The following is a 12,911-nucleotide window of genomic DNA, read 5'->3' as shown; positions in this document are numbered from 1 at the left end:
CAGTGCTCTTTGTTCTTAATGATGTTCCAAACAGTTGATTGTGGTAAGCCTAAGGTTTCACCTATCGCTGTTTTTAAAAAAATTTTTTATTAACTTCATAATGGCCCCCTTAACTTTCATTGGCATAACACTGGTCGTCATGTTGACAAATGCCAATAAGAGACTCCAAAGGCAATCAAAAGCCTAGAATCAGAATAGATACTGAAAACCGCATATGAATTGATTGATAACAATTTTGGCGCCAAATCAAGAAAAAAAAAAAAAGACATCGTCCCAAACATTATGGAGCTCACTGTATACCTAAACATAAAAGTGGTACACAGAAAAGGAAAGGGTGGCATTACCACAAAAAAGAAACCACAAAGCTTTGTGCCCTCTTCTGCCTGTGATTTCAATGAGGACCGGGCAGAGCGAGCAAAGTACCACTGCAGTCCACTATTTGCCTGCATCTCTGCCATGACCTACAACAGCTAGTTCTTGCAACAGGTAGCCATAACAATATTGCCCTTACTACCTATCTAAATTAGATAAAAGATAAATACACTGGCAGATACGTCCATAGTCCTATCTCTCTCTTCCTCTGTCTGTGTGTATGTGCGTGTGTGTGTGTGCTGGTGATACTCGTAAAACCTGATTAACCAGAGATCTATGGTGATACCATGCCATAGTTTTTAAAGGGTGAGTGTTGGAGCTCTGCGTTTTGTTATAATTGTTTATCATCCAGTGGTAAAAACGGGTTGGGATAATTACTGCACCTGGGCCCATATTGACTTTGCTCAATTACTGAACAGCAGCACCGAGGATGAGACATACAGAAGCAGTGAAGAACCTATTTAAAAGCCATGTAAGATCAGTCTACAGACTGTGTAAAATACTTGTAGCGACAGTGTAAAGACTGTGTAAAAGACGTGTAGAGACAGACAGTGTACAGCCTGTGTAAGACTGGTAGAGACAGTGTACAGCCTGTGTAAAATACATGTAGGATCAGTGTAGAGCCCCTGTAAAAGCTGTGCAGTTTTGTCCCAGTGTTCTCTCTTTATGGCGCTCTGTCTTTCACATGCACAGGCATACAAACACACACACACACACACACACATTTTCACACTGCTGTGAAATAGGCGTACAAATCCACGTCAGATATAGACGTAGGGACCCAAAACTTCACACCCCCCCACAAAAACCCAGCCCAGCCTCAGGACAGAAAGAACATACCACACAAGCGTTGAGATTGTTATCGTTTTTATTAGCAAAATAAGGGAAACGACTCTACAAATGCTCCCTTCCCAAAGGGAACAGGGCTACAGACAGCGCTGAGCACAGTTTCTCCCACGTACACACACAACAACCCCCTTTCTGCACTTTAAAACTGCATCTCCGCCGCTACGACCCTCCCTTCAGTCCGTCACCTCTTCTAAAACGCTTTAAAACTATTTAAGATTTATCTGTACTACTGAGCATGAGCAGTCCTCCCTAACGGACAGTGAGTTAGTTTCCTCCTCCCTCCCGGCCACACCTCCATTTGGGTTTAAATAAGGCTGCTGCGCTACTAAGAGCAGTAAAATTAGGCACTACATCCTGTTCTAAACGGAGAGATCCTCTTGGCTCGCACGTCAGCCAATGCGCTGAGCGCACGCGCAGTCTGTCCCAGACACAGAATCGCCCTTCCGCTGCCGTTCAATCTCTTAACCACCTGAGATTTCCATGATCTCTGGAGCGAGGCGGATAAGGGGATAAATATGAAAATTACGGTGGAGCCACTGCAGCAGGCAAAACGTCGTTTAACAAGGACTGCAACGAAAGCAAGCGGAAGGCACCAGTACTACAAACTGGATCCAAATTCAGGACCCAAACCGTTTTTCCCTCCAACAATCTTGAGGGGAAAAATAAAAATTAGTTTCTTCAACCAAGGTGTGGCAAGTCTCCTTTAAAAAATAAAAAAACAAACAAACAGGAAGAGTGGAACAATTAAAGCTAAATAAAATACCCTTCTTTAAAAAATAGCTCTGTGAATAAACCACTGCTATAGTTACTATACAAACATCTGACACAAGTAATCAGTTTAAAAGGTTCCCAGGCAGAGATAAATTAAGCTGCAGAACTTATGAACTTCTGTCCTGTTCACGTGCTTCCCGACTCTCTCCTCACACACACACGCAGTTCCCAAAAAACAGCATGCAGGGTGGCCCCATCTGCCCCTGCATGAGAAAACACACACACACACACACACACACACACACACACAGAGGAACTGCATTAGTACGGCATGTTACCTCAAGCACACATGCAGTCCAAACGTTTACTTAACCAAGTGATTAAACTGAGAAATTGGTTCTTTCTTTTTCAGCCATTGGATTTACATGGTCAGTGTGGGTTTAAGGAGTCAGTCAGTGTGGGCATTAACAGTCAGTCAGTGTGTGTTCAAGCAGTGAGTCGGAGTATTTATACAGTCAGTCAGTGTGGGTTTTAAACAGTCAATCAGTGTGGATCTAAGCAGTCTTACCGGGAATGTGGCGGCTCTAGAATAGGCCACAGTCCTTGAGGTTGTTTTTGATGATGACGTCGGTGACGGCGTCAAAGACAAACTGCACATTCTTGGTGTCGGTGGCGCAGGTGAAGTGGGAGTAGATCTCCTTGGTGTCTTTGCGCTTGTTCAGGTCCTCAAACTGGCACTGGACATAGGCAGCAGCCTCCTCATATGTGCTGGATCCTGAGCACGGAGAGAACACACTGAACCAATTTTTCCTAACACAGAGCCAACATTTCCTCAATGCACTGAACCAACGCTTCCTAACACACAGCCAACATTTCCTCAACAAACTGAGCCAGCGTTTCCTCAACGCACTGAACCAACGCTTCCTAACACACAGCCAACATTTCCTCAACACATCGAGCCAACGTTTCCTCAACGCACTGAACCAACGCTTCCTAACACAGAGCCAACATTTCCTCAATGCACTGAACCAATGCTGCCTAACACACAGCAAATATTTCCTCAACAAACTGAGCCAACATTTCCTCAACCCACCGAGCCAATGTTTCCTGAACACACAGAGCCAATGTTTCCTCAACACACAGAGCCAATGTTTCCTCAACACAGAGAGCCAATGTTTCCTCAACACACAGAGCCAATGTTTCCTCAACACACCGAGACAGCGTTATCTCCAAGAACTGAGCCAATGTTTCCTCATTGCACAGAGCCAAAGCTTCCTCAATGCAGTGAGCCAGTGTTTCCTCAACACTCCGTGACAGTATGCTAAACACACAGGGCCAATGTTTCCTGAACACAGTGAGCCAATGTTTTCTCAACACTCCGTGACAGTATTCTAAACACACAGGGCCAATGTATCCTCAAAACACTGAGCCAATGTTTCCTCAACACACCAAGCCAATGTTTCCTCAACACATAGAGCCAATGTTTCCTCAACACACTGAGACAGCATTATTTCCAAGCACTGAGCCAATGTTTCCTCAACACACTGAGACAGCATTATTTCCAAGCACAGAGCCAACATTTTCTCAGTCCATTGAGCCAATATTTATTAACCAATCAAAGCACCGATCTCTGAGCTCCTCTGAGCAAAAGAGCATCAGCGAGCCGACATGATGCGTTCCCATGGCAACAGACAGAAGCGTGAGATGTGGGTAGAGTCAAGGATGATTTCACTGCTGATGAATGGTACAAATACCAACGTCCTGCCATTTCACCCAGTTAACACTGAACTCCCGAATGGGCATGGGGGGCACATGCTGGGTGTGGTTACCTGCATACTGTGGGCGTGGCTACCTGTGTTCTGTGGGCGTGATTACCTGTGTTCTGTGGGTGTGGCTACCTGTGTATTCGGGGAAGCAGATGGTCAGCGGACTCCTCTTGACCTTGTCCTCAAACAGGTCCTTCTTGTTGAGGAAGAGGATGATGGAGGTGTCCGTGAACCACTTGTTATTGCAGATGCTGTCAAACAGCTTCATGCTCTCATGCATGCGGTTCTGAGGAACGCACAAACGCGGTCAAACTGCGGTCGAACACAAAACACAAAGGTTACGATGCTGTGCAACACGGTCAGACTGAGCTCACCATCTCCTCGTCCTCGGCCAAGACCAGGTCGTAGTCGCTCAGTGCCACGCAGAAGATGATGGCGGTAACGCCCTCAAAACAGTGGATCCACTTCTTCCTCTCTGACCTCTGACCTCCCACGTCAAACATCCTGAGACACAAAAATGCACGCGCGCGCGCACACACACACACACAGGTTCTACTATGTGAGGTCAGGAGAGCAGGCTTGGCTGTGGGGTGGTGGGTCTAAGATGGAGCTCTGTGCTCTTACAGACAGGACAGAACCCACCTCAAAACCCATGTGCCATTAGCACATACTTCCTCCTTCCTGCATACATCACATCCCCTTCCTGTTTAAATCACATCCCCTTCCGGTTTACATCACATCACTTTCCTGTTTACATCATATCCTTTCCTGTTTACATCACATCCTCTTCCCGTTTAAATCACATCCCCTTCCTGTTTGCATCACATTCTCTATCTGTTTACATCACTCACGAGGAATAGCCTCTCTGCAGGAGTGTTTTCGAACTCTTCACAGCACCTGCCTGTTCCGGCTGCCTGGGCAGAGACTTACTTGAAGTGCAGGTCTTTGAAGGTGAAGTGAGTCTCTACGATGCCGGTGGTCTTCACGCGCGACCGCAGGACGTCCTGCTGGTTGGGGACGTAGGTGGGCTGTGATATCCTGTCCAGGTCGTTCAGGTAGCTGCAGAGTACAAGGAGGGGGGGGAGTCACTGAAAGTCCCACAAACTGCACCCACAATGCATCAGTCACTCAAACACAAACAAAAAAAATGGCTCTTCCACCTGATTGGCTCATATTGCTCGGGTACATTTGGTTTTTATTATTCCCGCTGCATTATTACGGCCTCCTTTACAACCATGGGCCATATCAGCCGAGTGCTTTAAGAACAACATTCCAGCTCGTCTCTCCCATGCAGAGATGTGGCTAATTGAAAGAACTACGGAATGTTCTGTGCAGTTTCACAGCTGGGGGAGGAGTAAACACAGGTTCACTCAGAAAGCTAAGTGAAACTTCCTGAGTGAACCCGTCTGCCACTCTGTAGTTTCCCATCAGCCCCGTTACTATGGGGTTCAGGTGTGTTCAGCCCTGTTACTGCGGTGGCATCATCATCATCATCAGCAGCAGCAGCAGGAGACAGAGATGAAGAGCACTGGACCTACTATGAGGCGGAGTCGTTGAGCTGGTACTCTCTGGAGCGGGCGAAACAGGCCTGCACCCCCGCGTCCTTCCACAGGCGCTTCATCACCCCCGCCAGCTCCGCCGTCATGAACCCCTCGTCCGCCGAGCCCGCCAACACGAACAGCTGCCGCGCGTCGTCCTGAGGAAGCACACGGGCGTCATCATCACCGTCACAGCGGAACTTATTCTTATCCTCACAAAGCTCAACCTTTTTCGGTTCTTCACTCAGCTGTGCCTGAATCTCTCCCTCACGCACGCACACGCACGCACACGCACGCACGCACGCACGCACACACGCACCGCTCGGCCGGGGTCGGCGAAGTCGATCTGGAGGCGGCCCATGGCGCGGACGATGGCGATGATGGACTGAATGATGTTGCTGTACACCACCGCCGCGTACTGCTGGCACTCCTCCTCTGAGTAGCCCGCCTCATGGATAATCCTGAGAGAGAGAGATCAGTGTTACACACACAAACATACACACGCGCACGTACACACACCCCGACATTTTCACTGAGGACACTACTCATTTAGACACACCCACATTTTAAAGTAAGGGTTGACTGAAAAGCTTCTACAAGGCCTACTAGGTTTAAAATGATGGATTGGGACACACCTCAGTCAATAAAATGTTTCAGCAAAAAAGGACCTTTGGAGAAAGAAACTTGGAAAAGTCTGCGTTTTCTAGATGGCTGCATAGAACACACGTCTTTTAGAACAACACAGGAGCCTGTCTCAGTTTGTTTCTGTGGTGTGCGCTTTCATTTATACACCCTTACTTCATCTGTTTGACGATTGTGCTTTTCCCTGACTCACCAGCACCTGAGAGAGAGAGAGAGAGAGACAGAAAGAGAAAGAGAAAGAGAAAGAGAGAGAAAGAGATTATCATTTCATGCACAGATCCTGTAGATCATTTAGGAAAGAAAAACTATTGCTAGTATTTACCGAAGATGCACTTTTTAAATAAAACTAGAAGAAATATTTCAATACAATATACATGTTTAACAACAACTGAGACCACCAAGACTTCATTACAGCAACAACAGGTGAAATCTACAGACATTCAGCAGCAATGCAATGCAGGATGGACTGAAATTGATTTGTTTGCACACATTTACTATTTAATAAAGCTTTACGATGCACTTTAGTCATCTATACAATGATAAACAAGACGCCGTTTATGCTGCATAAATAGGACACGCAGGTATGTAGCCATCGATCTGCCTGTAACACAGGAGAAAGGCTGGTTTGGGGAGGCTACAGGACTCCAAGCCCTGTTTTCTTTAACATATGTGCAAAAAGGATTCCAAAAGGATTTCACAAACTACAGAAACTACAAAAAAAAGCACAAACTACATTAAAAAGTACAGGCTACAGAAAAAGCGCAAACTACATTAAAAAGTACAAACTACAGAAAAAAGGCACAAACTACAGAAAAACCATAAACTGTGAATACATAAACAGGACACCAAGTGAATACGTAATACAAGAAAGCTGTGTGCCAACTATTCAACTCACCAAAGAAGAAAAAACCTTTCACTGAATTTTGCGGAATCTTTCTGTATTTGACTGCACTTCACTGTGTTGCCCTGCATCTCAGAACACAGTCTCAAATCAGACACACCTTGATTAGCACTACTCACTATTTTATTCAGTATGTGCCCCAAATTATAGTAGTAATTGTACCCCAGAATTATTAATAACTGGAAGTGCAATCTACAATACAGTAATATGCACTTTATCTTTGTGGTCTGGGAGGGGAGTTTGGTGCATTTGGTGAACACTGGAAAAATCTTTAATCTTTTTTTCATGCCAGACATTGCTGGACAAAGATGTTTCACACGTTAGAAAAATTAGCATTCGCTCACAAGGCTGGATCTGCTTGCTAAAAAGGCCACACCTATCTCCCAGAACAGTTCATGCGTTACGTCACTCAGACAGGTTTGGCCGAGGGTACTCTGACCCCCCCCCACAGGGCTGCGATGCATGGGGAATGCAAGGGGAGGAGACCCTGCACAGGAGAGCCAGTGAGAGTGAGGGATTGGGGTTGATTGACAGTGGAACACACTGGCGAGAGACGTGACAGGACTCACAATCTCGCACTCATATAGTGACTGGGGCTCACACACACTATGCTGCCATAGCAACTAGGCCTACGACTACAGACTTCCCCCAGAATGGACAGGGTGGGGTTATGGAGTCTGGATGCTTGTTTACAGCACTTGTGTTCAAAATCTAATATAGATATAAACATGTGCTGTACAAAAAATAATCTATTAACCTAATCTACCCATAAACATAACACTGGTAATACTTATGACCGAGCATGTGTAAAGTAGACATGCTTGTGGTAGCGACCCCTCAGTTTGGGAAGTGCAGTGTTGAAGTGCTGATATCGGGGCATGCCCAGGGGGTTCCAGAGAGGCAAGGTGTGCTGTGTGCTCGGTAGTTTGGAGATTCATGAAAGTGAGAAAATTCATCAGCATGTGTCACAAGGTGAGCTTCCTCTTCCTGTCCTTTAACAGACAGGTGGAAATGGCTAAGTGAATCATGCATGTACTTACAAATGCATGCGTGAACACGCACATGCACAGCTGCGCATAAGCACACACACACACACACATACGCACACACACGGCAGGGCGCTGTGGGAGAGCAGTGCTGGGAGAGATGTCACTGCAGGGCATTTTTATTTCTTCATTTTAATTAATGTGGCAGCGCTGTGCCTTCTTGGGCCCTGGGGGGCGCCAGCGCGCAGAGCAGCAGCCCAGAGCCAAACACACACAGCTAAACGGTCCAAAGGGACCGGCCGAGCCACACCCACGGGGGACCCACCCTGGCAGGGAGACACACCCCCACCAGCCCCACCCACACCAGTCCAGTCAGATCCTACAGCAATTTAGAGCATCAGAACAAACTGAAGGAATTATTCAGATGGTTCCATACAGAAATTATTGCAGCATAAGTAAAAATTACTGGCAAGAAATAGTTTGCATTTGCCCAACCAAACAGTTTTCAGGGGTTGATTGTATGCCAACACCCTCCCTGTGTTTGAATGGCACTGTTCCCACACACACACACACGTTACTGTCTCTCAGTTGCTCCCACACAGATCTTATATTTTGGATGAAGCCATGTTTTGAGACAGAGATTGTAACACTGCTAAAAACAATGCAGCATTTTTTTTTCAGTACAAACAACATTTGAGCTCATATAAACTGACTTGGCTTCTGCTGTAACAGTGGGTGTCTTTACAAATCTCTGGCCAGCCCTGATAAAGCAGAAATGGTAGTTACCATTTTCTTGACAGTGGTGGGACAGCTGTGGTTTAATTCCCAACCAGCAGAGGGCGCTGATTGCAGTGAGGGGCACTGAATTCTGTGAGTGTTGTTTTGGTCATGTGACTAGCATTTGAAGCTCCATATTAATCCAGTGCTTTGGGGAACTTCTACAGGTGCCTCTGCACAACATGCGTGGTCTCAACCAATCAGAGGGCTCAGTCTACACTGTAAACCATCAGTCAGGTCAGACTGATTAACACCAGCCACCCACACAGAGTTTATGACTCATGCTCTTAAGAGAAAATCGGGAAATTACCTCCAAGCCTATGACAGACACACATCACTTCCTAGTTCCGCCTGGGCGCACAAGCTTGGCAGTTTTTTAATCAGCGAATCACACGGAAATGAAAAACATCCTAAAAATGTTTGCAGCTATGATGACACCAAGGAAATATACTCAACAAGAACTGCCCATTTTAAGAACATGGCCACCATTTGTCTCCTTAGTGATACACTCTTGCTACGGTTAAAGAGATGAAGGCTTCTCCGCTGGTCTCGGGCAGGGTCACAGTTTCAGTCCTGATCTCATTATTTTAGCTCTGTCCAATAAGCGACCAGCACGCTCACTTTCACAGTCTCAGCTGTCACTCACAGCAGCCCTGCTCACAGATCACATGACCTCCGCTTCCCTCTCCCTGCCATTTACCAGTTAGTGTTTAATCTGCTCCGCATGAGGGCAAAGCAGCCAATTAAAGCTCACTTAATCTCACCTGCCCTCTCACCCCATACCAACACCACACTGTTACCAGGCAGCTCATCACCTAACCACAAGCCAGGCAGAGGAAACCTTTTAAAGAGCATAAAATAACATCACAGAGTGTAATGCTGTGATCAGTGTGGAGCAGTGGTTAGAGCAGCAGTGTGGAGAAAAGGCTAGAGCAGCAGTGTGGAGCAGTGATCAGAGCAGCAGTGTGGATCAGTGACAAGAGCAGCAGTATGGGCCAGAGGTCAGAGCAGCAGTGTGGAGAAGTGATCAGAGCAGCAGTGTGAAGCAGTGATCAGAGCAGCAGTGTGGGCCAGAGGTCAGAGCAGCAGTGTGGAGCAGTGATCAGAGCGGCAGTATGGAGCAGTGGTCAGAGCAGCAGTATGGAGCAGTGGTCTGAGCAGCAGTATGGAGCAGTGGTCAGAGCAGCAGCATGGAGCAGTGATCAGAGTAGCAGTGTGGAACAGTGGGCAGGGCAGCAGTGTGGAGCAGTGGGCAGAGCATCAGTGTTGAGCAGTGGTTAGAGCAGCAGTGTGGAGCAGTGGTTAGAGCAGCAGTGTGGAGCAGTGGTCAGAGCAGCAGTATAGAGCAGTAGTCAGAGCACCACTGCCGAGCACTGGGCAGTGGGTATGCCACATCACATCTACCCCGCTTTCCCCCAATTTCCTCATATCCAGGACAAAACTGCCCAGCTCCTCCATTTTTAATGGCACTCAGAGGCGAGGCTCAGTTTACAGAGCCATTCTTCGGTTAGTGTAGCCCACTGCACAAACGCTGCCCCAGCTGGTAATCTGAACATGACATCTGTGTTACCTGGCAACCAGGCAGGCCTCAGAAACACAGAAAGCAAACATCTCAGGATGTTCAAGGTGACTGCACACACCGCACACCAACAGCAGACTCTGGGTCCACCAGCTCTGTCACCCAACATGCTTATAACCCAAAAACATGACTAAAGAAATCAAGTATTTGTGTGATTGTGCGGTGGCTGAACCTGATCTAAAGGTCTAAATGCGTTAGCCTCGCCTGTTCTGCAGCTGGTACCCACTGTTCATTCCGCTTCAGCACTGTTCACAAACATTTCAGCAGAACTGCCTTTGACTGAAAATGTCAAAGAATGACATGGAATAACTGGTGGGGGCTGGAGGTGACAGTGGTGGTGGCAGGAGAGGGTGGGTGAGTGAGGCACTGCATCCGCTAGCCCACCTTACAAACAGGGACACTTCCGACCAAGAAGAGGGAACTGTGCAAACCGGGTACATCTCTTCATATAAAGCCTGTTAATTGTGAAATGCTACACTGCCGGAAACGCACGGTATCAGCTCCTTCTGTCACTTTTATTGTATTATAACCCTATATAATTTCCCTGCGCGCTGTGTTCCGGAGTAAATGGAGTCTGTTAATGTAGAGTGCAGCGCATTTACACGCCGAAACTCGACCTGTAGTGAAATCAGCATGGCTCATTCACGCAAAGGAATTCCCGAAAACAATACCCATCTGACAACAAAGGCATATGCACGCTGTCACCTTGCTGAATATCGATTTTTGAAGGGTGAACCCACACCAGACAGAACCCGAATATAAGTTATCATTACCTTCGAAACACAATTTGTGACAATGCTCAAATACAAATACGCTACATGGTTTTCATTAATTAGGCTACTCGTTTAACGTTAGATACTTTGTGATAATCACATTTCAACATATCTAGCTTGCTTAGGCTACATGTTCATAAAACGTGATTAGTGAATTAGGCTAGTTCTGCTAATTAAGAAATATGAGTCGGATTAACGTTGTTGCGAAAGATTAACATTTCACATAGCCATTCTATGTCCTAGAAGAATAAATCATTCTTTCCGAGGGCCCCCGGCATCGTGATGTAACAGATGTAGTCGCAGCAGTTAGCCTAGCAACCAATGTTATTTAGTACAAAATTAACCAATCCATCTTTTTGATAATCAGACAGGCGCAACATCGTTTTAAGAACCAAATGTAAACATGACTTCTGTTTTCCTTAAATAAAAATGTTTCGATCGTTCGACAACGAAATTTTGAGATCAACAGGTAGGCTATTTGTGTTGCGGTCAATTCACTAGCTAGCCGATCACGCTAGCTATCGAGCCATGGTGACATGGAGGGGCGGGTTATCTGGTCAGGGTTTAAAATCGCCATATTACAAACAAATCATGACACGTTTCTGGGCCTTTAAATTACACTTTCGTTTCAATTTACCGATCAGCAAAAGTGTCTATTAGTAAAAACGTGTTTATCACAACAGCTAAAAAACAAACCGCAAATGAATACAGAAAAATGTGGCCACTGTCATTTCCACTAAACGGTATAGCGAGTTGGCTGATTACAGTGTCAGATTGAATTTTTGATGGGTTTGGTTACTGTGTAGCACTGTTGCAAACTTTAGAATCTTTGATCAAACACTCGCAGTAACGTTACAGCATTGTGCGTATCGCTGTGCTCAATCTGTTGTATTAATGCTGGAGTAGCCTACTGTGGGTTTTACTAGCATGCCAAGTTTGATAACGCTCGATAGGCTGACTCACTCATAGACAGACTTGCACAGCCGTGTGCGTAGTTTAACAATCTACTTTGCCAGGGAGATGCACTCACTCCACAGGTCCGTATGAAAAGTGCATTCGCTCGATTGTTGATGCCACATGCATAATCGCAGTCTTAGTTTGCAATGACTAACTACAACTCGCTTGCTTTTCTGAAATGGATGATGCTGGCAGCGGGGAGCCACACTGTAACTGATACCACCACCGCGGAAAGTTTACCAAAATCTCCACTTCTTACCCAAGAGGAGCAACTTGACTTCCCTGGCGGCTTTATCTCCGTCATCCCGCAGATTCTTGTCGATCATTTTACTGCGCTCCATCGCCGACTTATCCCCTGTTGCACTAAGGGTGCACCCCATCCTCATGCGAGTCCTCGGGACGGTGTCAGAACGGAAAGATAAACTTCATGCGATGTCCACATGCAAGGAGAAAAAATACCATCCAAAGAAACCACTCACGTCCTTGTAGCAAGCGAACACTCACTCGGTGAGATAGACAGGACGGTTCACCGGACAGAAATAAGCAACAGTGTGTCGACAGCTAGCTAATAGGGTAGGCTACGAGTGTCCGTTTCGTACCTTCTGCTGAAGTCAATAGATTTCTGTTTTTAAATTTTCTTCCCTGAATGTCACTGAATGAGAAATACAGTTAAAACCACGGAGACGCTCCCACTCGCGGTGACTCCTTCTCCGCGTTCATTCGCAGCTCTGCTCTCAAGCACTGGGGCTCGTGCGCGCACCGCGCCCAGCGAGCACGCGCCGCCCTGCGCAGGAGCTGCTCGGGCTGCAGCGCAGGCGGGGCTAGAATGCATCCGCATTCGCAAACTTGAGATTTTTCACATAGCCTACTGACACAAAAATGTCACAATGAGACTTCTGTTCTGGAGAAAGTGGAAAAGTCACCGAACAAACAGCGGACCACAGCCGTACAATAGATAGCCCAGCTGTAAAATTATTTCATGCCGTTAACTAGAAATATGCATTGGTTTGCTAAGAAGTTTTGGACAGTGCTATTTAACCCCCTCTGTATCGCCCTGTAT

General features: G+C 46.5%; 1 protein-coding gene across 2 annotated transcripts; it reads right to left on the bottom strand.

The window, feature by feature from the left end:
* Positions 1-1,222: 1,222 nt before the first annotated feature.
* Positions 1,223-12,635, bottom strand: LOC118232483 (guanine nucleotide-binding protein G(i) subunit alpha-1-like). Of its 2 annotated transcripts, XM_035427519.1 has the most exons (10): positions 12,451-12,635; positions 12,111-12,244; positions 6,035-6,077; positions 5,556-5,697; positions 5,237-5,394; positions 4,629-4,757; positions 4,073-4,202; positions 3,831-3,984; positions 2,501-2,707; positions 1,223-2,195 (listed from the first exon to the last, which is right to left on the bottom strand). In XM_035427519.1, the coding sequence occupies exons 2-9, from the start codon at positions 12,235-12,237 to the stop codon at positions 2,517-2,519; spliced, it is 1,074 nt and encodes a 357-aa protein (XP_035283410.1). In that variant the 5' UTR covers positions 12,238-12,244; positions 12,451-12,635; the 3' UTR covers positions 1,223-2,195; positions 2,501-2,516. The 2 variants fall into 2 exon arrangements, with proteins under 2 accessions (XP_035283410.1, XP_035283409.1); XM_035427518.1 differs by having other exon boundaries at positions 12,111-12,634.
* Positions 12,636-12,911: the final 276 nt, after the last annotated feature.

Source organism: Anguilla anguilla, chromosome 7, assembly GCF_013347855.1.
Source record: "Anguilla anguilla isolate fAngAng1 chromosome 7, fAngAng1.pri, whole genome shotgun sequence".
NCBI lineage: Eukaryota > Metazoa > Chordata > Actinopteri > Anguilliformes > Anguillidae > Anguilla > Anguilla anguilla.
The sequence above is the reverse complement of the archived record's forward strand: the minus strand, read 5'-3'. Positions and strand labels throughout refer to the sequence as shown.